General features: G+C 25.2%; 1 protein-coding gene across 1 annotated transcript; it reads right to left on the bottom strand.

The window, feature by feature from the left end:
- Positions 1-25,241, bottom strand: LOC145845835 (DNA replication licensing factor MCM6-like). Its single transcript, XM_082952877.1, has 18 exons — positions 25,104-25,241; positions 23,899-24,042; positions 21,930-22,043; positions 19,697-19,859; positions 18,777-18,916; positions 18,005-18,164; positions 17,541-17,642; positions 17,267-17,390; positions 15,155-15,296; positions 14,901-15,019; positions 10,512-10,642; positions 10,147-10,302; positions 9,782-9,910; positions 9,338-9,459; positions 5,486-5,651; positions 2,812-3,016; positions 1,674-1,816; positions 1-325 (listed from the first exon to the last, which is right to left on the bottom strand). The coding sequence occupies exons 1-18, from the start codon at positions 25,193-25,195 to the stop codon at positions 242-244; spliced, it is 2,436 nt and encodes an 811-aa protein (XP_082809003.1). The 5' UTR covers positions 25,196-25,241; the 3' UTR covers positions 1-241.
- Between the last annotated feature and the right edge of the window lie 956 nt (positions 25,242-26,197).

Genomic DNA, 26,197 nt, shown 5'->3' with positions numbered 1-26,197 from the left:
TTCGTTTTTTTTTTAACTTAAACGCTCTACAAGAATTATTTTACTAAAATACAAAACTTATATACAATTTAAAGAATAAAATCTTTACAAAGACTTCTAATCCAAAAATTTTTTATGTCCTATTTATATAATACAGTTATTATAAAGACTGTTAGCTACCAAATAAATAAAAAAACATTTCAATTAAAAACTGCTATAAGTTTGAAAAATATATAGCATTAACTAATTTGTGCAACAGCACTTAATTGTGCAAATTGTAGTTAGGATGGGCAACAATATACGGATCGCTTTCATCTTCTGCTTCTAACTCCAACAAGACGTTATCCTTAAAGATTGTTGTATTTTTTTAATAGTTTAAGTAAAACTTTTTGATTACTTATATATGTTTTTTACTACTTTCGAAATACTTAAATATTCATTAAATTTTATTATCAACACTTTATTTTTGTTTTGAACTCGAGCACTTTTATAAAAAGTATTTTGTCAAACAGATTTAAAAGTAATGAAACGATTAGTACAGGGTTTTCCAAACTTTTTTTTAAAAGGCCCCCTTTAAAAACATTAAAAAAGCTATGGCCCCCTCCAACAAAATTCCTAAAAAAATACCATTATAACCGCTAAGACCTTTTTTTGCAGAATATCTAGTTGAAGCTTAAAATCATGGCCTTGTGGCTCCCTAAATATGAAACCTACACTTTTACGGCTCCCTAAATGTTTTCTATAATATCTAGTATAAGTTTCAAAACTACCATTAATCGCGCCTAAGACTTTTTTATTATTTGCTTTTCTTATTCAACTCCATATCTAGTGTAAGTTTCATATTATGACCTCATGGCCCCGTAAAGTTCTGTAATGGCCCAGTATGGGAAACCCTGGTTTAGTATATTTCTAAAAACAATTAACAAAACTTCTCAATACTATTATAATGCATGTTGTTAACTGTTATTCTAAGCATGTTGCATACTTTAAGAAAATTAGGTGTAATATTTATAAATATTTATAAATCAAGACTGCAAAAACAATTTAATAGGCTTTAAAAATTTTTGTTAATAATAAATTAATCAGTATTTAAAAAATAAATAAAAAGTAGTTCATTAATACTAAGACTGAAGATTGCATTCACAGATAATAAAAAACTATTAAACACAAGATCTGAATTAATTGATAAGTAAAAGCACTTCGCAAAATTCTACTTGAAATCCTAGTTTTTCTGACATATTTAATTTTAAGTTTTTATTAAAAAATAAAGATTCTATATCTTGTCTGTAAATCTTTTGTGTTTAGTTTTATCCCGACTTAGTTTTATAGTTTAAATAATTATTACGGTTTTTTGTACTTTTACTGTTGTAATTTTGTATTGTACTTTATTGTGATTATGATTAAATTTCAATTATGATTAATGAGATTAAAAATAACCCCTTATGGAACTTCATAAATAAATTGTAAGTTTAGTTTAAACTTAAAATACTAAATGATTATAAAATGGTAAAAGTTTTAGATCTATATATAGTAATTTTCGTTGTCTTTTATCAGTTTATTTTCTGTGATCATTGTGCCTATACACGTAAAACAGCTCGTAAAAAATAAACTCACCTAAAAAACTTTTGTAAATTTGTTTTTTTTAATGACAAATATACTGATCAACAAAAACTTAAAACCAAGACTCAGCAAACCTTTGTAACAAGATGTTTTATAACATTTTCAACCAGTTTCTTTTTAGCAACAAGGTCGTCCATACTGTCAAGTCCACATACTTCCAAATAGTGGTTTACAAGCTCACTCCTCCTTACTCCCATGTCAACCTCCATTGACTCTTCTGTTTAGTTCAAAATTAAATTCAACTAGTTAATAAATACATCTTTATCATTGATGTTTTTTTTAATTGTTTTTGTTTAATGATGCGTACAAGGGCTACAACTTAAATGTTATAATATTCCGGTTACATTTTTAGAAAATAATTTTAAGTATAATAGATAGGGTAGCCACTAGTTTTTTGGAAATTTCTTCCAGGTTTTTTAAAGTACACGTTTTTGTATCTATTCTAGTTTAAAATTAAGTTTAAGGTAAAAAATGTGTTAAATAGTTCAAAATTGAAAAGATAATATAAATCTACTTTAAATGTGTTTTGTAATAAAAAATTACTTTGATGATGACAATTTATTTTTATCTATTTGATAGATTTTTTGTGTCAAAAGAAATTTTACTACTTAACATGTAAAAATTGTTAAAAATTCCAGGTTTTTTTAGTCAAATTCCAGGTTTTGTGGCCATCTGAATAGAAATAAAACTAAATAATCTTAATAAAAGCAACGTTTTTCAAGAGTATTTAAAAAAATTTACTCAAAATTTTGTAATTTATTTAAACAATTTTTAGTTGAATTTGATAAAGCACTTTGTAATTTTTTAAGTTTATGCAAGTTAAAACATAAAACTAAATACAACTAATTTGTTTCTAGAAATTTTCATTTTTTAAGAACAAAATTTTAATTATATTAAAATTATGATTTTTTAGTACATATTAATAAAGTTAATACCCTTAAAAAAACTATATATGCTTATCTTATCAAAAATAAATCATTTTTTATTAGAAATAGGCTTATATTATACTATAAGTTATATTATACTTATACTTAAAGTTAAACAATACTATAGTTACAGGGTAACCAAAGATTTTATAAATTTCTTCGACATCTATTCAATTTCCATGTTTTTCAAGGATTTCAGGTTTTTTGGCAACCCTGATAGTTAAGTGTTTCTCAATTAAAAAAAAAAACTTAACACTTAAAAACTTATAATTCGAATGCTTATAACCTTCTGTGTCTTGTTGGCTATCAAAACGTTCCTCATTTTGACGCAGATGTAAGACTAACAACTTGGTTATTCTGGTGTACTCTTCCCAACTAAGTGAACTTGTTTGTGAAGACACGTCTGTCTGTTGTGAGGACGTCATTTGCGATGCTGGTTGTTGAGATGTGTCCAAAACATCATTGTTATTTGCCGTAGAAAGATTTTCTTGCTATATATATATATTTTTTAAATATTGTATGAATTGTTCTATAAGAAAATACTTATTCAATTTTATATATTAAAACAAATAGTTAAAGATTAATAAGGTATCTTAACTTAGATAAAACTTATTCAAAATATTGTGGTCTATTGCTTATTTAGACTAAAATGTACTTAAATTCATAAAAAATGTTTTAAAATAAACTTCAGAATAACAAACTAAACTAAAAACATAGAGTATTATCTTAACCAGACTTTAAATAAATGAAAATAAAAACATTACTTCTTAATGTGTTTAACCAACAATATCCTGCTACCTAATTTTAACAAAATAATCTGCGACCAAAATGACGAACTGAATATAAGTTTTCATTTTGTGTAATTTATGAACTTCATTTTCCCAGTGTACAGAATTTTCAAACATGCTTGAACTTAATTTAATTTTGTAATAAAGATTCTAAACTAAGAACTTTTTAGTATGACATTACTAAATTATTCATTTAAAAGTCGCATGGTTCAATCGATAATTTACAGTTATTTACAGTTTAAAGGAAAGAAGGTTTTCGAATTTTTAGCCAAACTGCTATCATAAATTTCTCTCTGAACTTCAACTTTTGACCATTTTAAAGATTTTTCACGAATTGAAAAGATTGAACTGGTTTGCAATTGGCATTATTCATAAAGCTAATAAAGTCTTTACTACTCTAGTACAATAGAATTTATAATTATCTTTGTCTTATATTTTCTTCCGGGACGAGCAATTCTTGCTTCTCTATCAAACGGGAAAAATTATAGATAACCATTAAGTTTATGGCTTATAACATATGAAATATATTTGTTCTCTATCATAAATCTAAATCATTTCAGCTGCTAATTAAAACAGTTCGAAGTACTCTAATTGAGTCAAAACTCAGCTTATAACGATCAATTATATTTCAGGTTGTGCTTGTCTACACACTTACTTTACTCTACTACTGAAAATTTAATTGTTTGTAATTAACTTTTTCACAAGAAAAAAAAACTTAAGCAGGGTTGCCAAGATAGAGCTGAAAAAAAAAATATTGACTTTTCCTGATTTTTTATGTAGTTTTCCTGACCTTTTCTTAAATGTAACAAATATCACTTTTTGTAAGTTTTCTTGAACTTCTAGTTTTATTGTTCAAAAAATCAAGATGTACCACCATAAAAAATTTTTTAATTGTCTTAAATTGTTCACAGTGGGTTTTTGTGATAATTGCCAAAAAATCTTTCAGAAAATCAAATTCCACCAAGGTGAAAGTTTCTTCAAATCGTCCAAAATCTTGCACAGGTAGAACTATAATCTTGCACATTTTTGTGGTATTTGGCAAATGTAAAAAAACTTAAGCTGAAAACTCAAAGGTCGCTGTATTTATAGTTCTACCTAATGAACACTATTTGCATTAAAAATTCTTTTTATGGTCATCTTTAATGAGCCATTCAGATTTTTTTACAAAGTCAAGATTTCTTGAAATATGTTGGTTTTGACTTTGAAATAATTAAAATATGATATACCTATAACAAATTTACCTAAGTATTATAAACTGATCTGGAATGAAAAACAACAATTAACAGTCTAAATTGGAAAACAATATACATAAAGTATTGGTTTTCTGTACAAGTAATTATAAATAAACACACTAAAACAAAAAATAAACTCACTCTCTACTACATAAAAATACATACGTGAGGCCATAAAAGTTTTCAATTTATTCCAAAAATTCAATTAAATCCTGTAAAAAGATAAACTGCAAAAGCAATATTTTTAGAAAACAACATTAGCAAAATGCAGTTTAAGTGTTGATAAACTTCCTTAAAAGAGCATGCTTATATCAAATTTCCCGACTTTTTTCGAAAACACCCATTTTTTCCTGACTTTGTGCCAAACCTACTTAAGGCTTATACAGTTAAATGTGCAAACCTTTCAAGAAACTTAAAATAACTTTTATTTTTTTTAAATTATAGCTCAGAATAGCAGAATTTAATTCTTTTCGCATTTACTAAATGTTGTAAACACATTTAAATAAAGTTAACAAGAAATTTGATTTTTTTAAAGTTGAAGTGATTTAAACATTTTCTTAAAGGATATTTAACTTTAGTGATTCATCATTTTTGTAGATACTTACAATAAATAGATTTATGCAAATTGTATATTTTATTCGCGACCGGTTTCGGTGGCAAGAGATTGCGACCTTTTCAAGCAAAAATAAAATATGAAACTGCTTAGTAGATACTTACAAGAAAATATATATAATCTTGAATATTTTTCTCATAAAATTATTTTGAATCATAAACATTATTAATTTTTTCATAAAAAACGGATGTTCAAAAAAATCGATCAAGTAAATCACTAAGTTTTATAAAACTAAGGCCTTAAAAAATAGATTATATTTTGAAAATTAAACTATGTTTAGTACTAAATAAGCTTTTAATAACTATACAGTGATAAACTTTTATAAACCTCAACTTCATTAGTTTCAGGAGCAGGAACTTCAAAATCTTCCATCAAGTTAACGTCAGGCATTTCAACGCGAATGACAGATTTGTCTAATAAGCGCGCTGCGTCTGCCACGTGACTCGCCAAAACCACATCTTTCATGTGCAAGCGGGCAAGCGCCTCTGATAATCTTTAAAATTTAAAGGATTAAAGTATGTAAGCCATTTTAGTATTTTAATATTTTTAGAATAGCTATTACCACGATATACTTACAAATAACTGCTAAGTTTAACAAAAGCATAAAATAGCAAAAGTAATATTATGATCTAAAACGCTACAAGAAGTAATCTTTTTTTTACGTAACTTTTTTTGATTAGTATGCACTATTTGATTCTAAATACTCGCAGTGATTAAAACATGAGCTTTCTATAGTTTTATTTATATTTTTAGTAATAATGTTTTGTTTAGGTAAACAGTTTAAATAATTGTTAGTTTTTATAAGAACTTCAAAATACGGTTATTCTGGATGTTTTCCAGTTTAGTATTTATACTTCAAATAAACTTGTAATTAAAACTTATTATAAAAAAAAATATTTGATATTTTCGACCAACGTTTCACTTATTTTAACAACTTCCTACTTTTTTATAAATTAAATAGCAAACTATAAAATTTCATTAGGTTTTTTGTTGTAAACGTTTTTTTCTTTTTTTTGAATCAGGGTTATTACTGTTTGAGTCGAAAAATCTACCCTGAGTGATCAAAAAACTGCTCTGAGTCACCCTGAATCTTTTTTAAATCCTTAAAAAAAATTGCCATTGGCGCAAACTACCTTTACCTTAAGTTCATTTTTCTTCTTAGTAATTAAAAAAAGGTTGAATAATTATGCTTCTGCATTAGATGTTAACTAAACTTATGAGAAATATTGTTTTTGAAGATAAGAAAACACTAGTCTATACTAATTATTTAGTTTTTTTACTGAAAACAAGTATTTATCAGTTATAACAAACAACTTAATCAATGAATTAAAGACGTATAAAGCAATATAACTTTACTAAACTACATAAATAGCTAAAGTTACAAAGTATATTAAAATTCATTTATGTATAGTTAAATTTTCATATCTCTAAAATGTTTCTGTTTAATATAAACTCAAATCATGATAAATATTAATTTCAGATTCAAAACAAAATTAAAAAGTTATCTCTACGATTAGTGAAGAACTAGCCACAAGGCTAAAAATTTTTAAATAAGCATTTCAAAATCAATAAAAATCATATTCTTGAACTAAATAGGGTATATAAAATAACAAAATATTGAAACTGGGTAAACTAATCATTCGAGGTCTAGATAAAAATTTCTAAGAATTTAAAAAATCTAATAACTATTGTGAGACTTTAAAAAAAGCTGCGCCGAGTCATCCTAAGTTTAAAAAAAAATTAAAAATATCCTGAGTTACCCTGAGACTTTTTAGAATTTTAAAATATCCTGAGTTTCCCTGAGTACCATGAGTGTGTGGCAACCCTGTTGAATAAAAAAACAATTTTATACGTATGTAGATTCTGTTTAAATTAAACTTGTAAAATGTTAGTTAAATTACTTTTTAAATCAAGGGCAAAAAATTTTTAACGTTTTAAAACAAAATCATCCAAGAAAAATATGCTGAATATTTTTGCATTGTATCAGTTTATTCACTCAGAGGACCAGGTGACATATTAAACAACTTGATTTATACCATTAGTCTTGTATTACACAACTTAACATGTTCAGTGATAAATAGTAAAGGGTTGACACTATTTGCTGCAATATAAATAGCTTGACTGCAAAGACTAGATTAAGTCATCTTAAACCATTTATAACATGCTTAAATATAAATGCTTTTACATGCTTTAATTTTTTCTTCAATCTATAAGAACATGTTTAGAAAAATATTTTGTTATTTTTTTAAATTTTAGTTCAATATAATGATATTACCTCTGAATTAAATTTAACTATATAATCTGAACTGTTTATGTTCTCATCTTATATCTAAAATTCATAATTAAACTAAAACGGCGAATAACTAGAAATCATTAAAAATCTATCTCCTACTTTTTTTGAGATAATTATCTCAAACTTTTAGGAAATGTTTCATTCAATATTTATAAAATTCTGTCGAAAAAATATTTAGAAAAAATGAGTTTTATTTTTATCTTTTGTAATTTTGCTCCGACAGAAATTTATAAATATTGCAAGGAAAACTTCCTGAAAGTTTGAGGTAATTATCTCAAAAAACGTAGAAGATAGATTTTTAGTGAAATAGTCTTTTTTCGCCTTTTTAATTTTCGCCTCCCATACGGAGCCTATTATAGTCTCCGACATTGACCGGCTTTAATTCAAAATATATTTTATTTTTTTAAATTTTTTAAAACAACTTATAGCTTAGTTAAAACTCAACAAAATAAGATCAAATTTAAAAAAAAAGTGATTTACACCTCCCTCCCCCATGCCCTTAAAAAAACTAATATAATATCAAATTGGAGTTAGCTGTAAGATGTATGTCTAACAACCTAAATTAACATCAACATGGTTGCCACATATCAAGCTGAGAAAAATTTCTTGACTTTTCCTGACATTTTACTAAAATTTTTTTGGCTTTTCTAAATCGAACTCTTAAGTTAAACTTATTCTTAAATACATAATCTAACACTTGAAAATATACAATACTATATAAAGCTTTTAATCTAATTTTAATACAGGTTAAAACAACAGTTTTTATGCTGAATTCAATCATCAAACTTTCATAACATCACTTGAACCATCTGTGTATGATTGATGTGTTTGCAAATAAATTATTTTACAAATTTAAACAACTTTTAAAAAATTATAAAGAGGTAAAGTATACACATCAACTTGTTACATAAAATACTAAACTTAATTATAAAGAACTCAATTATTTACTTTTAAAAAACACTTGGATTTTAAAATTATCCTAGATAATTTTTTTCGCATATATCAGTTTCACTATGGAAGTGTCCTTGCTACAGATCATCAATACTAAAAAGCTTAAAGAAACTGCTTGTTCTAGTAGGGTACTACTTGTTCAATATGTTACTAGAAAATTACGTAGTTTTATAAACGATATTTTATTAATCCCTACCAGATGAAGGCATTGGAAATTAAATAATTTTGTAAATTTCTAGGAAAATTTTGGAATTTTTTTCTGATTTGGAAGTATTTTTAATTTATTTTTTACCATTTAAAGGCTAAGAATTGAAGTATTTTGTAAATTTAAACTGAAAATATCTGTTTTTTTTTTCAAATTTCCTGACTTTTTTTCAAAAACACCTATTTTTTCCTGGCTTTTCCTGACTTTTGTCATTTTTTTAGTTTTTCCTGATTTTCTGAATTTTCCTGACATTGTGGCAACCCTGCATTTAACAAAAATATAACGGTAGAGAATAAATTACCTAAATAATTACAAAATAATGGAAACTAGGAAAGTTCTAATTTATTACTGTTAAAACTCTAGTTCTAGCAAACTACTTGTCTTGGATTTTAAAAAAGTAATTAAACTAACATGAGTTTAAGAGTCTGAGTTGAAGAAGAAGTCAATATTTAAATTGTTTAGTTAGTTTTAAGTAACGAACAATCCGTAAAAATAACAATAGTTAATGAAATACGATACAACTAGCTACATAACTCTATATCCTCACTAGCTCATTGAAAGTACAAAATATTCTTTCTTTGGAGGGAACTACAAAAATTAGAAAACTTATAATACATAAATAGTCACTAGAAACGTTAATTATAATTTTATAATAGCTAAATTTTAACGATTTAAGCAAGAATCTTAATCAAGAAAGTATGTATGCATCTAAAGGTGTATTAAAATCTACCTAATTAAACTTTCAAGTTGTCTAACGGTAATTCTCCAGCTACTCCTTGAAACTCCACATGAATCTCGCTCCCTCATTCGTTTGTACTCCGTTATTATCCTGACTTCAGCTTCTTCGGTTATCTTGGTATTTATTTTAAATTAGCTCGTTTAGTCTTAAAGTTATCTGAAAAGTAAAAATTAAAACAATGGATAAGGCTCATTCATAATTGTAGTTAGATTACAATGTAAGTGACATTTTTTTACACTATATTGTTTAATTACTCCCCTTAATTTTCAAAGCAATTATTTTATGTTCCTATTTTGGTTCCGTGTATTTGACAAAAAAAATTACAATTAAAGCCTTAAGTCAAGGGCCTAGGCTTGCACAGTAATGAAAATAATAAACATTTTATATTTAAGTGTTTAAAGACATTAAGTATTTTACAATCATTGAATTACAAACTTTAGGTTTGAGTTGTCTAGCAACGAGAATATACAGTTGGATATCAGCCAAAGAGTAAGCTCGGTCATAACTTTCTTCTAAGTTTGTGTGAAGGTCAATTATTTTTCTTGCAATAGAGTAGTCTACAACCTTAATTATAATAAACAAGATTAATAATGATAATAGATTATATTATTATTAGATAAATATTATTAAGATTATAAGTAACTTTGATAGAAATTTCACAGAAGCTTATTAACAATAAAGTTTTAGAAAGGTAATATCTTTAAGAAAACGTACTAATAAAAATGCAATAGTGATAGATCTTGTATATAATTATATTTAACTTCGTTTATTAAAACAGCTAATATTATAAATTAACTTGCCTCATTACATTCATCAACAAGAACAAAAAAAAGATCAAATCTAGACATTATTGGAGCGGAGAGGGATATGTTCTTTCTCAGAGATTTACTACGGTCGTATCTTCCTCCTATCGGATTTGCAGCTGCCAATATTGAAGTACGCGCGTTTAGAGAAGCCTATGTAATTATATATTTTATAATTGTTGTATTCAATTTTATGTTTTTAAATTTGTATTCAAAATGATTCCAATTTTTTAAAGATAAACGGTAATGAACAACAAAAAAATATTAAATATGTATTTTATATTACATTGTGGTATTAAATAATTCCGTCAATCTATTTTTTATTTATATTTAATTTGATAATAATCACCAAAAATACTCACTTTAACCCCAGCTTTAGCAATTGAAATAGTCTGCTGTTCCATAACTTCGTGAATAGCTACCTGGTCTCTAACTTCCATTTTGTCAAACTCATCAATGCAACAAACTCCATTGTCAGCAAGCATAAGCGCTCCTGTTTGAGATTTTTTAAATTTCATTAACAGAGCATTAAGAACAGCTGATAGGCTTTTAATAGATATCAACATGTTCATAGTTAAATTTAATATACATAAAGCGTCAAAATATATAAACAAATACCTAACTAAAGAATATAAATATTAATAAATAGGTAGCTAATTCTTCGGTCAAAAAAAAGCTGCCAGCTTTAACTATCTTGTAGCAGTCTGAAGTTTTTATTTAGTTCCTATTCTTTTATTTTTTTATAAGTAATAAGTCAAGTGATATTACAACTATGTGACTCTTTGAGGCAAAAAAAAATTGCTTCAATTTAATTTAAAATTTCAAAATAATTTTTTGGTTTTATCTTAATAATTTAAGCCAATGTCAATTCTGACAAAAATAAATTGAAGTAGAAGAGTATGCTTAAAAATATATTTAAAAAAAACTTGTTTTGTTTTTTATTATAATGATTAAAAATTTTAACACGTAAAGCAACTATAAAGACGACTCAATCTAAAAAGTCTCTATTTTTAAGTTTAAATTAAATTATTTACTAAGCACCTTTATTCAGTAGTACATTGTGCACAGCTTTCAAAATGCTGAGAACCAATTCTTTCAGCTTATATATATATATATAAAATAGGGTAGTTATTTCAATTTGAAAACCTTCTACTGAGCCCACTTAAAGGGATTTTAAATAATTTATTAGAAAAATAAGATTTTAAAAATACTGGTACACGTGTTTGATAAGACTAGACGCCTTAATCATCAGCCAGCTAAATTCAAAATAAAAAGCACTTTGCTAAACATAGATGCAAAAGTTATACAAAAAAAAAAAACAGTATGACGTAATATTGTACATTAAAAAAATTCAGTACAAAAATCGATTTATCTTCTAACTTTTAAACAACTAAAATTAACAAAAACAACAGTAAAGTGACTATAAAATACTTCAAAATTCAAAATTTATTGTATTTTAAGAGGAGCTTTTTCATATGTCGACACGACGATATGAATTCACTCCTCTTATTTAAACAACCTTCCTTTTTTAACGCATACATAACGGCTGTTGATTCTTTTAATTAACGGCTGTTGATTTTAAAAGTAATTTAATCAAAATACAGTGTAATTGCGCTGGTGGCTGTAAATATGATTTGAAGGGGGGCAATTGCCGTTCTGAGAATATTATTTACAAGGCAGCAGTTAACTCTGACCTTAAAAAGAAGTTCTAAATCGGCTTATGCTCCACTCAGTTCAGATTTCGGTATGCTAAGCATTAAAAATCTTTTAAAGGTGGTGTATACAAAAATGAAACTAAGCTTTCGAAGTATGTTTGCGGCCTAAAGCGCAAAAACATTGAATTTAAATTAACTTGGGAGGTGATAAAAAGAGAGCAGCCAATAGCAGATGGTAATAACCCTGTTTGTAGTCTGTGCTTAAAATATTAATTTATTTTTATCATTTGAAGGCTTTGGAAAACAATGAATTTTGTAAATTTAAACTGACAAAATCTGACTTTTTTTAAATTTTATAAAATCCTGACTTTTTTTCAAAACCCCCCATTATTTCCTGACTTTTGTCTTTTTTTTAATTTTTCCTGACTTTTCCTGATTTCCTGACTTTTCCTGACCGGGTGGCAACCCTGAATATATATATATTATATTATTGATCTTTTTAAATTACTAAGAACATATTTCTTTTTCACATTTTATGTTGACATAAAAAAAAATTAAATACCCTTGTCATGTAGAGCTAGCGAAAAATTTTACCTAATAAATAAAACCAACACTGTAAATTTACAAAAATGAAGTAATAGAACATAAGCTAACTTAACATAAAACCACTCGTTTAAGTTTATAAAAAATCTAGTCTGAATTTTTCAAAGTATTTTATTACTAGACTTGAAATTCTAAAAAAAAACTAGCCTGAATCAGCCTAGGTTTTTTTAAACAGTCTGATTCAGAGACAACCCTGTAACCAGTTATATGATATCATAGTAATTGTAATGATTTTTTTGTAAATCAACAGACTTAAATGGTTGCCACTGATCAAGCTGAGAAAAATTTCTTGACTTTTTCCTGACTTTTCTAAATCAAACTCTTAAATTAAACTTACTCTAAAATACATAATCTAACACATGAAACTATATAAAGCTTTCAATCTAATTTTAATACAGGTTAAAAACAACAGTTTTTTTTGCTGAATTCTATCATCAAACTTACAGTACATCACTTGAACCATCTGTGTATGATTGATGTATTTGCAATAAACAGCTCTATCAGCAAAATACTTGTATTATTACCTTATAAACACAGCCTGTCTGAAAAAAGACACAATTTTTTAGCATTTCCTAGCATAAATGTATATAGATACACAAACGACATATAAGGAACTTTTACAACTAAAACCTTGAATTCATAACGAACTTTCACAACTAAAATCTTAAAACAATAACAAATTTTTACAGTTGAAACCTTAAAACAATAAAGAACACAATTTTTTAGAATTTCCTAGCATAAATGTATCTAAATAAACGAAACGACATTATGTATTTACTTAAAACATGCTTTACTTATATAAATTCTTCACTTAGTTTAATAAAATACTACCCAAAATATCTAATATAAAATCCTTAAATTAAAAATCAATAAAAAAAGAATATACCTAAGTAACTATAAAAAAGACATAAAAAAGTAAACTATATATCTGTTGTATAAAATATTTCCTCTTATCATTTAGTATAAAATTTGTAACAAATAAATATAATCTTATTTACTTTAAAAACTTAAGTTACTCTACAAAAAATACAAATAATAAATAAACTTAATCTTGGCATATACCTCTCTCATAACTTATTTCATAAATTTAAACAATTTTGAAAAAATTATAAAGAGGTAAAGTATACACATTAACTTGTTACATAAAATACTAAACTAAATGCTTAGTTATAAAGAACTCAATTAATTACTTAAACAAAAAACACTTTGATTCTAAAACTATGCTAGATAAACTTTTGTGTATTTATCACAGTTTCACTATGGAAGTTTCCTTGCTACAGATCATCAATACTAAAAAGCTTACAAAATCTGCTTGTTCAATATGTTAATAGAAAAATTTTTGCAATTTTATAAAGGATATTTTACCAATTTATACCAGATGAAGGCATTGGAAATAAGATTAAATATTTTTGTAAATTTCTAGGAAAATTTTAGAAATTTTTTCTGACTTTAACGGACTTTTAATCAATTTTTACCATTTGAAGGCTTTGGAAAACAATGAATTTTGTAAATTTAAACTGACAAAATCTACCTTTTTTTTAAATTTTATAAAACTTCCTGACTTTTCTTCAAAACCCCCCATTTATTTCTGACTTTTTCTGACTTTTGTCATTTTTTTTAATTTTTCCTGACTTTTCCTGACCGAGTGGCAACCCTGCTTAAATACTTTAAATATTATAAATATGTCTTTACAAAAAATTGATTTGTTTTAACTGAATTAAAATTATGTTTATACTTATTAAAATAGCACATAGTAGCAAACAAAACAGAAAAATTAGTTTATATTTTTTGTTGGTTGCACCATCATTTAAATTTTGTCGTTTAAAACTCTAAAAAACTTAAGTTATTTAAATTATCTATTCTTAAAATATTTTTTTTCATTTTTGACCATCATAGTATTAATTTACTAGACCTAGAAAAACAATTTATTTTTTTTTTTTAAATTTAAATTATTTTTAAGATATGTTGAAAAGTGTTTTAAAACTTACTAAAATACACCTATATTTAGGGGGTAGTTGTTAAACTTGCACGAGGGCACAATACTTTTGCATGAAGACACTTTTGAACAAGCGGATAAAATTGCACGAAGGGTCACTTTTGCACGGAGACATTTTTGCTCGAATTGATTTTTTTTTACTATCACTGTTACCTCTAACCCTTACCCTCAGTCAGTAACTTTTTTTTGTTTTTTTACTAATTTATTTTTTAGTATTTTTTTGTTTTTTTTTACTCTCATGCAAAAATGACCCTCCGTGCAAAATTGTAACTCGTGCAAAAGTATCTTCGTGCAATTTTGGTAGAACGAATTTTAACTTAAAATATTTTCTGTTATTACTACCATTATTTTAATAAGTAGAACTAGATTTTTTGAACTTCAAGTTACTTTTTGATATATGGTCCTTTAAATTGTTTTCATAAAAATCTTGTATGTCGGAATGCAAATCGTCATGTTACCCTTTTGCTATTAGTAAAAAAAATTATAGATAAATTTACCAGCTTCTATAACGAATTCGGAAGTTTCTTCATCCCTTACTACCGCTGCAGTCAATCCAGCAGCGCTAGAAGCTTTTCCAGATGTGTAAACCGTTCGTGGTGAAAACTCAGATATTTTTCTGTATAACAAAAACTTTAATTTAATATAAAAACAACCATTTGCACAGTGCTCAATTTACAATGTAAATAAATATCATAACCGATCTTTGCACTATACATATAACACTTTTTTTTTCAATGAAAAAGCAAGCAACTTTAGAAATTGAGATTTTCCAGTAGACGGATCACCAACAATGCAAACATTCAAATCTCCTCTCAATGAAGTACCTTCTTCCGTTGTTTTTCCAACCCCTCCAAACAGCTGTAACAGAATTCCCCGCTTAATCTCTTCATTTCCTATATTTTTAGGAAAATTAAACATTGTTTTTTTAATAGCAAAGAAACGAAGGAAGTAAAGTTAACTAGTTTTATTACAAAGAATAGAATAGCCTTATAGCTACTCGTTTCATTTAGATTGATCAATTTACTAACTTTTGAAACTTATTATACATATATTAAATTTAAAAATAGTGGTAAATTGTACTCGACATAAGATATTTTCAATAATTAAAATTAAATATTCCACAATATAAAAAAAAAGTTATCGGTAGAACACGACTAGAATGTAAAAAATATATATTTCTAAACACTTTAATGATTTATCTAAACTTTCAAATTAAAACTAGACGAAGTTTTGCATTAAAAATACAAGAGCCATCAGTTTTATGTAAAACTTTGAACAAGGGTGAGTTTTCAACAGTCTGACTCGGCCTGAATTAACATGTGTAACCTTAAAAAGTAACAACCATATTTTATAATTAAAAAGAAAATCTAAATGGATATATATAATTATAACCAGTGCTTTTTTTTGCAGATATTACTTGAAGAAATGCATTTATAATAGATTTTTAATTAAAGCAGCCAAGCAGTTTTCTTAACCTACTCAGTATTTTGCAAAAAAACAAATCCAACTGAAATTATTTTGCTTTTTTTAAGTACTCGTTTCAACAATTTACATTTATAAATATTCTACTTTTAAATGATATTACTTAATATAACTAATTAAGAATACTATTGCACCATTAGAAAAAATATCAAACTTATAGTTATCGTAAACAACTCTGTATAAACCAAACAAAACTAGAAAAAACAATATCTAAAGTTTTAATTAAGAGAAAAAATTAAATCAAGTACAAAATGAGCACTTAGATAGAAGCAAACATTAAAATATAATACAGTGAAAATAAAAAATTATATTGAACAAATATTTCCCATCGGTTACACGACCCAAATTGGTGTTGTTAAAACACAATTTTGGAATCAACTAACAAACTCAAAATAGTAGAATCAAGCTTGATAAAAACCTATTTTTTTAAAACAACTGTAATCAGGGTTGCACTCGTTTTTTTCAAACTTGGTTCCAGGTTTTGCAAATTTTTTCCAGGTTTTTAAAAGTTCATATTTTAGTTTAATGTCAAGTTTAAGGTAAGAAAATGTGTTAAATAGTATAAAACTTTGAAAAGATACTGTAAAGCTACTTTAAATATGTTTTTTCAATAAAAAAAAGTTGATGATGACAAAATGTTTTTATTCATAAGATAGATTTTTTGAGTCAAATCAAAATTTAACAACTGAACATGTGAAAATTATTAAAATTCCAGGCTTTTTAGTAATAATTGTTCAAAGTTCCAGGTTTTTTTTTTGCCAAAATTGTCAAATTCCAGGTTTTTCCAGGTAAAGTGGCAACCCTGTGTAACACTCTCAAATACAAAGCTAAGTACTACAGTTTATGTAGTTCTTCCTACAATTATTTATTCCACCATAAAGACGTATTAATGACTTTCTCTAAAAAAACACTTATCTAAATTCTAAACTAACAGTTACAACTAGTTTTTAAATCCAAAAACTGAAAAAATTATTATGTTAAAACGATTAAAGCATCAAATGTTTAAATTTCTATCACATAAAATGTTCTATATTTCAAAAATAAAAACATTAAAAGTAAATAAGTATTTCAAGTAACCATGCTAATAGTGCAACTAAGGTAAATCTAATTATGGCGTAATTAAAACTATTATCATTTAGACCCGACATACGTATTTCAAGCAATATTGTTATCAGTCAAGTTTGTGTCCTTTAGACAATTTTCGATAGTTTATGATATGAAGTTGCACAACTATAGCTTACGCGCCAAAATTAACATTTCCAGAAATTGTTTCAGAAAAACAACTAATGCAAATTGAGTTTCATTCTTATTTCCAGCCCTTATTCTAAATCTTATTTCTTTTATACCACACTGAAATTGTAAGTAACAAATAAAAACATACCGTGTATTGTAGGGAACAGACTTGAACACAGTTTTCTGTACAAGTTTTTATCTTGACTCATGTCAACTACCTTGCTCCACTGTTCATCTTTTAGGGACGCATTCTCACTTACGCCAACATCTGCCTGTTTTAGTAAAGTTGATTGCTTATTCTGCTTAAGCTTACTTAATTAGTTTTTTAAAAACATATTTTTATGTCAAAACATATACAGTTTTGACTATTTAATTAACCTAACTAACAATATAAAAATTCAGGGAAAAACAAAAATACTAACGTTAATGTATAGATTAGATATATGGCAAGCAAGAAATGCTTGTTTATAAGTCAGTTCACGAACACCAAGAGCCTTCAATCCTTGAATACCTTCAATATTGTTCTAAAAAATAAAAAGGTATGACAAAGCATCTAATATATTTTATATTGTAAAGTTCACGATCATACGCAATTTATAAATTATTTTTATTACAGATATTTATTTAACAATTGTATAACTTGATTTTGTATATAACAATAAATGCCAAAAATACATTTGGGATAAGCACAACAGGACACAAGTTTTATATTTAGAATAGGATAATAAATACGTAATTTAAAATGTTGTATAAAAACTGATAGCACATTTTTATTTGTAACAACGACTTTATTTTTAACATCAAAGTAAATACGTATTATTTTTGATTATATAAGGTTAAATATATATACATATATAGTTGGAAGAAATGTTTTTGAATTTTTTACCTTATCACCGCCTTTTTCACCTACTGCAGTTTGAACTTTTGGTGAAGCATGACCAGCTAATTTACCTACATCAGGAACAACAATTAATGTGCCAACAAATAAACACCGATCACCAGCTTGAGCTTTTTCAACACATTCAGCCCTAACTACAACATCTAAACTGTAGAAAACAAATTAAAAACATTCATGTTTTTCAAGCAAGTTTTGTACTTTTTAGTTCCCATTAAATTTAAAAAAAAATTATTAATAATTAAAATCATGTGTTGTTTTTAAAGTGAAGTTTTAAATTAGTTGAACTTACTAAAGAAACTGCTTAAACTTTTATTTAACTTGCTGTAAGCAGATATTTTACCCCAGTTCACAAGATGTACATAGAATTTGATAAGGAAAAGGTAAAACTATTAACTCTTTTTACAATAAGGTCGAGATTATTGAGAGATTTAATATATATATATATTGGTTTTAAGCAATCTATAACTACAAAAAGGCGTTAAAAACCACTGTAAGATTATAATTCATAAAAATCTAAAGTAGTAGTTTAGGTGTAACAAATTAATCTCTTAATCGATCATAATAAATTTGGTTATTTTTAAACAAACAAAAATAAAGTTAATTTTTAATTATTAAAGTCCATGTTATTATCATATTTATAAAAATCTCAAAATTTATCATTTTTTAACTATTTTTGTCCATTTTTACAAAGTTCTAGGATTTTACCAGCCAAAAAGTTATAATAATTAATATGATATTTAAGGAAAATACTAAAACTAACGTTCTAGGAACAGCTCCCCTCGGAAGCTCAGATTGAATTTCTTGTATTCTGATTTTTTGAAAATCTACAAATTTAGACTTATGAGGATTAAGAATAAATTTTCTTCGGTTACCGCATTGAGGGTTTCTGCAGACTGTTGGCTATCAAAAAAAAGATTAATTGGTTTTAGCAAATGTACTATATTTAAAAATCTTAAAAAGAAATTAACATTTAGTTAATAATTGTTGACATTTTACAATGTTAATCTTTCAGAAAGCAGGTTCTATAACTATATAAATAACCAATTATACAACTAAGTGTTAAATAAAAATAATTTAGTATTTTTAGCTTTACTAAAGTTTAAAAATAAAATTTAGTTCTATACTTTGTAACTATATTTCTCTAAAGTTGGGATGAAAATTGAAAACTGTGCTTTGCAAAGAACATGTTCACAGTAAGTATATTTTATTTTAAGTTTATTCGAACAAAGGGATGAAAAGTATAATTATAATGAAAACAAAGAGTATTCTACATATGTTCTAAGTTATTTGTTTGAACACCAAACTATCTTAAAATATTTATACTTTTTATTGTCTTTTTGTACAAAAAAGATACTTGAATTCCCCAAGATAGCTCTATGTTTGAACAAATAAACTTGAAACATTTTTTTTATTGTATAAAGTACTTCATATATGTTAAAACTTTATTGTTTGTTGTTTGCATATATAAATTGAATACAAAACTTATATATACTTTACTAAAACAATAAAAACACATAAAAAATTCTGAATAATATAAAAAATAGTTTAGTTTAAAAAAAGCTCAGCATTCCATGTGAATAAGTGAAATTAGTTCAAAAAATTAAACAATCTAACTTTAATTGATGATTTATAATAATTTTTTGTATATTAAAAAGATCAACGAAAGTACAGAAAACTCACTAGGCTGTACTTAAATTGCTGAGGAACGTCCGGTATTTCGGTTTGGCAGTCCAAGCAAGTAAAAGTTGCTGAAACTATTTCAGGGTGGACAGGGTGAGTTCTTACTACTTGACCACAAATGCTCAACAGAGATCCAACCTTAGTATTCCTTAGTTCTCGGATTCTATATTTTTTATAGATTTTGTATTTTAATTTGTTGACTATTTTTAACAGATTTTAGCTACAGAACAACAGCTTTACTCCTGATTTGCTTGGAAATTACAGCATTAGATCAATACTTATCTCTATTAATCATTAGATGATACAATTGTATAATGATAAAACACCTATTTGAAATAAGTTACTTTCGATACTTTTTTTTATAGTGCAATGGCTAATAAGATCACTTTAATACTCTGGACTACTATTATATTTTAAGTAACAACATGCATCTTAAACATCAAAATCACTAATAAATACTTTTGAAAAATGTAAGATGAATAGATACTGAACTTTTATAAAACAAAAGAACTGTGTTTATACTTTTAAATTTACTTTCCTTAACAACTTTACTATTTAAGAATAACTTAAAATTTATTACAAGAGGAAAACTATTCACTTATGATTAAATCAAATAGATTGCAATAATTTCCAACTAAGTAGTTAAGTTATTTTGTTTGTTAATAATATTCATTAATCATAACTTATTGAAAATTTTCGTTAAAAGTATGCAAATTTAAATTGTTTTTACTTCAGTGTTACAGAAACAAATATTTCACAAAATTTTTGTAATAATACAACTAGTATACTAGAAAAATTATGGTCATAAGGGGTGTAAGATTTATTTACAAATATTAACATTGTCCCTTAAATGAAAACTAAAATTAAACACTATAAGATACTTTTCACAAAGTTTTTAAAAAAAATATCAAAATTTGAGATGGAGTAAATTTTAAAAAAAGTTTTTGATAAAAACGTAAGAAGTTTTTCGTAGCCCATTTTCTTGGAATTTTGAAATTCTAATTAAACTCTCTCTATCTTTTCTTTAACTTGAAATCTTTAAAATTCCTACAATAGGAATGTTTATCATTAAGGGCAGAGAGTAAATCATTTTTTACATAATTTTATCTTATTTTATAAAGTTTTAACTAAGCCTCTAGATGCATTTTACAGGTTTAAAACATTCTAAACGATTTTTGAGATATAGCAGTTCAAAGTCAGAGCCAACAATAGGTTCCTCATGAGAGGCGCAAACTAAAACGGCAAAAAAGTACTATTTCACTAAAAATATATTTCTCATATGTTTTTGAGATAAACACCTCAAACTTTTAGGAAACGTTCCTTGGGATATTTAGAAAACTCTGTAGGAACAAAATTTAGAAAAAATTTAAAAATAAAAATTTATTAAAAAATATGAACAAAAAAAAAAGTTTTTTTATCTTTTTTTTTTTAATTTTGTTTTGACTTTTTTTTAATTTTGTTAAATATTCCAAGGAAAATTTCCTGAAAAATTGAGGTGTTTATCTCAAAAGTTGTAGGAGGAGATAAATTTTTAGTGATTTCTAGTTATTTGCCGTTTTGGTTTGCGCCTCTTATAAGATACCTGTTGTAGTCTCCAACTTCGACCTGCTAATCTCAAAAACTATTTTGAATTTTTAAAATCTGTAAAAAGCAACGTGTTGCTTAATTAAAACTTAATAAAATAAGAAAAAATTGTGAAAAGGGTGAAATACCCCCTATGCCTTTAAGTTAAGATTAAACTGAGAAAGCTTCAAAACGATTGCTTAAAAACTGTAGGAGAAGATTGTTTTTTTATGAGATAGTCTTTTTTTGCCTTTTACTTTTGTCCTTCCATCAGAAACTTCTAGAACTCTCTGACTTCGAACGCTCATATCTCAAAAACTAATTTGAAATTCACAAAACAGCAACTGCTACCCATGTTAAAATTCTTTAAAATAAAATCAAAAATGCTTTAAATTTATTTATTAAAAACTTTCACGGACTTTCTCAAAAATTTAAATGATAAAATCTGCAATAAGACACACAAAGATATTAGATAACATTAATTTAAATAAAAATATTACCACTAAACTAGTTTTAATTATCTATCTTTTATTTAGATATATTACATTGGTAATATTTAATAAAAGTACTATAAGTAAAAAATAATTTTGTAAAATCACATAAACAAATTAAACATAAAAACTTAAAAAAATGACTTTTAGTCTAAACTTGCATAAAAAGAGCAACTTACTTTTGTTTACTATTGAAATCCTTAAAACCAACAAAAATGTCCTTATTTTTTTGAATTTCACTGTGGTGTTGTAGTGAAAATTCCTTAAGAGCACGGCAGAGATATGGGTAAAACCTGTTAAAAATAAAATTTAGTCTAAAAAAACTCTGAATACAAATATTGAAGTATTTATTTAATTAAAATTTGTGTGTTATTTACCCTTATCTTCCTTTTTTTCTATTTTTAATTATACTATTTTATAATTTTTCTGTTTTAAAATAACAACAAAAACTTTGAATTAAAAAAATAAATTGGTGCTCAAAAAAATACTTAAACAGAGTAAAAATAATTGGTCTTAAATTAATGCTTTGTTATCACCACCATCATTATTACCAACTCAAGTAAATATTTAAAACACAAAAAAAATGTAAATACTTGTTGCATTTTATTAAAACGTCAATTTAAAAAAAAACATTCGATAGTATTAAGTATAAAAACTAATTCAAGTAATATTATACAGTACTTATTTACAGATTTATTTTATAAACAAATATTTTTCATAAACTCTTATTTGAATTATCAAACAAGCATAGAATTGTTTCAAATTTGTTAATGTTGTAGAGAAATACAGGGATGGGTTCCCACTAAAATTAATAAAAAGTTCAAGATAAATCCATAAAATATAGCAAATTTATAGGGAAATTATCAAAAAAAAACAAGGAATTTTAAACACTACAAACATTTTTTTAAGGTACATAAAATAAAATATATAATTAACCGTTTATAAGCAAATTTAAAAAGTTTGAGTGTTTTATTACTCTAATTTTAGTTAAACAAGCAAACTAAAGAAAAAAAATTAAAATTAAATAAAGAAACTTTTATCCACTAGGTGGAGCTACGAATTCAGTTTGTACTGAATTTGCAATTATTTTTACTTAGAAATAAATAATTAAACTTTTTTTATGTGTTTTTCACAATGCTTTACCGCTGTTTTGGTTTTCAAATTTCAATCACCAAGCAAAATTTCATTTCTTTTCACACATTTTTTAATTTTTTTGAGAGATTCATAGGGATGATTTTTTTTTAATATTGCAAACTTATGGGGAATTATAGGGATTTAAAGGGAAGTGAAACCCTGGAAATATTATAAAAATAAAAATAGCTTTGAGTAAACTTCTTTGGTTCATTGTTTTATTTTCATTAAAGCTAGTAAAAACATGTAATAAAAATTGATATTTAATAAACTGTTGTTTTCTTAAGTTCTGAAGTACTTATAGTTTAAATTTAAATTAGGTTCAAATTCTGCATTAGAGTAGGAAATTTAATATGACTGCTAAATTTTAAACAAGACATCTACTAGATTTATTATTAATTTTCTTAGATATTCTTAGTTATACTTATATACAGGGTTGCTAAATTTTCTTGAGAAATTTTTTTCAGGTTTTCTGAATTTCTTCAAGGATTTTAAAACATTTTTAAGTCTATTTTTAGTTTTAAGCTATGTTTAAGGTTAAAAACTGGGCTAAGTAGTATAACAACATTGAGAATATACTGTAAAGCTACTTTAAATGTGTTTTAAAATAAATTTGATAATGACAAAATAATTTATCTGTATGGTAGATTATTCATGTCAATTAAAAATTTTACTACTTAAAATGAAATTGTTTAGAATTCCAGGTTATTCCAGCTTTTTTTAGTTTTAATTATCAAATTCAAGGTTTTTCCAGGATTCCAGGTTTTCTGGAAACCCTGTATAGCAATTAACAATAACTTAAGACTTTAAAACTTTATTATTTTTTGATAACAATTTAATCTGTGTTTTAAAAAAAAAAACTAAAATTCTTTATTTCAGAAATTATCTTTTTTTTTGATAAAATAACACTTTTATTTTGAACTGAACGGTTTTAAGTACAATTTTACTATTTCAACTTATTAAAATTATTTAAATTATTTAACAAAATACTTGAGACCTAAGCTTTTTGAAACATACCTATAATATTCTTCTGAAATTGCTGCAGCAAGCTGTTCATTGTAATTTTGCACATCAGGCCAACTGATATCAAGAGTGTTATTTTCCATGTTGGTAAAATGAGAGCTTAATTCTGCATATTTAACTTTACCGTCTACCTGGCAGCTGTTGAAATATTGTAAATAAAACAAAAACACCTGTTATTAAAAAGAAATAATTATTGTAATCTAGTAATATATTAATCTAGTAAAATATACCATTAATTTAAGAAATTAATAAAAAATTATTTAACATAAATCATACAATTTATCGTATGCATAACTTCTAACCAAAACTAGATTCTTCATATAAAATACTTAATATAAAGTTAAACCTACATCTTATTTTTATATATTAATTTCTACATATTTTCCAAAAATAATTAAACCTGAAATCAGAAATGATTCCGAAACATTGAGATTAAGTTTAAACTAGGGTTTATTGAATTATTCAAAACTATTGAAAAAGCAAACCAGCGTGAAAATGTAATACATAATCATAATAAAACAATAAAAAACACTTTTAATAAATAAATACTGTACAGATATTTATTTTAAATAAAAAATTCAAGCTTTTAATTTATGAATAAAATTTTTAAATAAAGTAATTTTATTAAAAAGTATGTTTGTATAAAACTGTTCTTAGACAAATATTGAGTTAGTACTAGTCTAGGCTTTATCCTTTCAATACTTTGTCATAAAAAACTCTTTACTGTTAGAGTTCACAGGTAAAAACTTTATACTTGACCAAATTTTCATAACAACAATCTTGTATTATATACTAGCAGTAATGCATAGCAATTAAAATCTGAAATTTAAACAATAAATCATGAAATGCTTTATAGCAAACAATAGAACATTTTAAGTTAATGAGATTGTTTTGTGTAACTAAAAACTCATAACTAAACCATATTTTAACTATAATTTTACCTTAAAATTATATAAGTAAGTTTTGTAAAATAGTATATGTTAAATTATATGAGAACTTCAAAAAAACTCTTATTCAGCATTGCATGGCATAGTGATGAACCTTTTATAATGCTAATATCCAATGTTAGTATTATATAAATTACTATATTTATTATAAAAATTAATACTACAATTTTAGACCTTAATACTTAAAATTTAAATTCATCTAAATGAGCACAACCTACTTATTTAAAATATTATAAAATTTTCTAAACTTACTCATGTAGAAAGTCAGAAAAAGAATCCTGAATTTTTAATGCAATTTTGTCTTGACATTTTTGAACAATTTGAGATGCAAGAACAGAATCCATGATTGCTAATACAGCTTATATCAATTTAATTTTTTATCTAAATGCTGTTAATTGAAATATAATTAGGATATATCCAAGTTTAAATCATTTTTTATACCTATATTGAACTACTGGGATATAACCTAATTTTAATTAAAAAATATAACAATTAAAAAAAAATATATAAGTTAACATCAAAATATTAAGATTTAAAATTATTTAACTAAAATATACTCCTTGGTTTTCTATAATTACACTGTTTATCAAACATTATAAAAATTCTTAATGTTGAACAGTTATTTCAGGGTTGATATCCTTTAAATCAAAAAAAACAGCCTGAGTGACCAAAAACTATCCTTATTCAGCCTGATTTTAAGTAAAATAGTAATAACTTGAGGCAAAATCAGAAAGAAAAAATCTGCGTATCAAACTCCTAAAAAACACAAAAGTAAAAATAAAATAACTTATAATCAGTTTTTATTTAAAAAAATTGCTTTAAAATTCAAAACAGGGTTGCCACTATTTGAGTCAAAAAACTGTCCTGAATGACCAAAAACTGTCCTAAATTATCTGGAGTTATTAAAATCCTTGAAAAAATATGTTAACTTAAATTAATAAAAATCTATTTCTTCAACAAAATTGGTTATAAAATAAAAGAATATTGCAACTAAATTAATTAGATCACATTCAAAAAATGTTTTAAATGTCCAGATTATTTTCTTAAAATTATCATGAATTTATAAAAAACAAAACTTTCCTGAGTCAGCCTGAACTAAAATAAAATCAAAATATCCTGAGTTATCTTGAGTCTCTTGAGTGTGTGGCAACCCTGCCAAGAACACTAGCCTGAAACTTAGAAAAAAGCTCAAACTAGCGTTAATTATTCTGAGTGTGTGGCAATCCTATGATTATGATAGATAAATAATGTGATAAGTTGTCTTAACCACCAATAATGTATAAAAATAACAAAAAAAAATTATCATTACTTGTGCTTGAGTATAAAAACATTTTATTTAAAGATCA

Source organism: Thalia democratica, chromosome 1 (assembly GCF_965202585.1).
Source record: "Thalia democratica chromosome 1, ktThaDemo2.hap1.1, whole genome shotgun sequence".
NCBI classification, from domain to species: Eukaryota; Metazoa; Chordata; class Thaliacea; order Salpida; family Salpidae; genus Thalia; species Thalia democratica.
This window is presented reverse-complemented; position numbering and strand designations above follow the sequence as displayed.

Excerpts from the sequence above, each read along its gene's own strand:
- LOC145845835 (XM_082952877.1), bottom strand. The coding sequence starts at position 25,195 with ATGGATTCTGTTCTTGCATCTCAAATTGTTCAAAAATGTCAAGACAAA. Across the intron at positions 22,044-23,898 it reads ATTTCAGAAGAATATTATAG|GTTTTACCCATATCTCTGCC; the intron begins GTATGTTTCAAA and ends TATTTTTAACAG. Across the intron at positions 9,460-9,781 it reads CTAGACAACTCAAACCTAAA|ATAACCGAAGAAGCTGAAGT; the intron begins GTTTGTAATTCA and ends ATAAATACCAAG.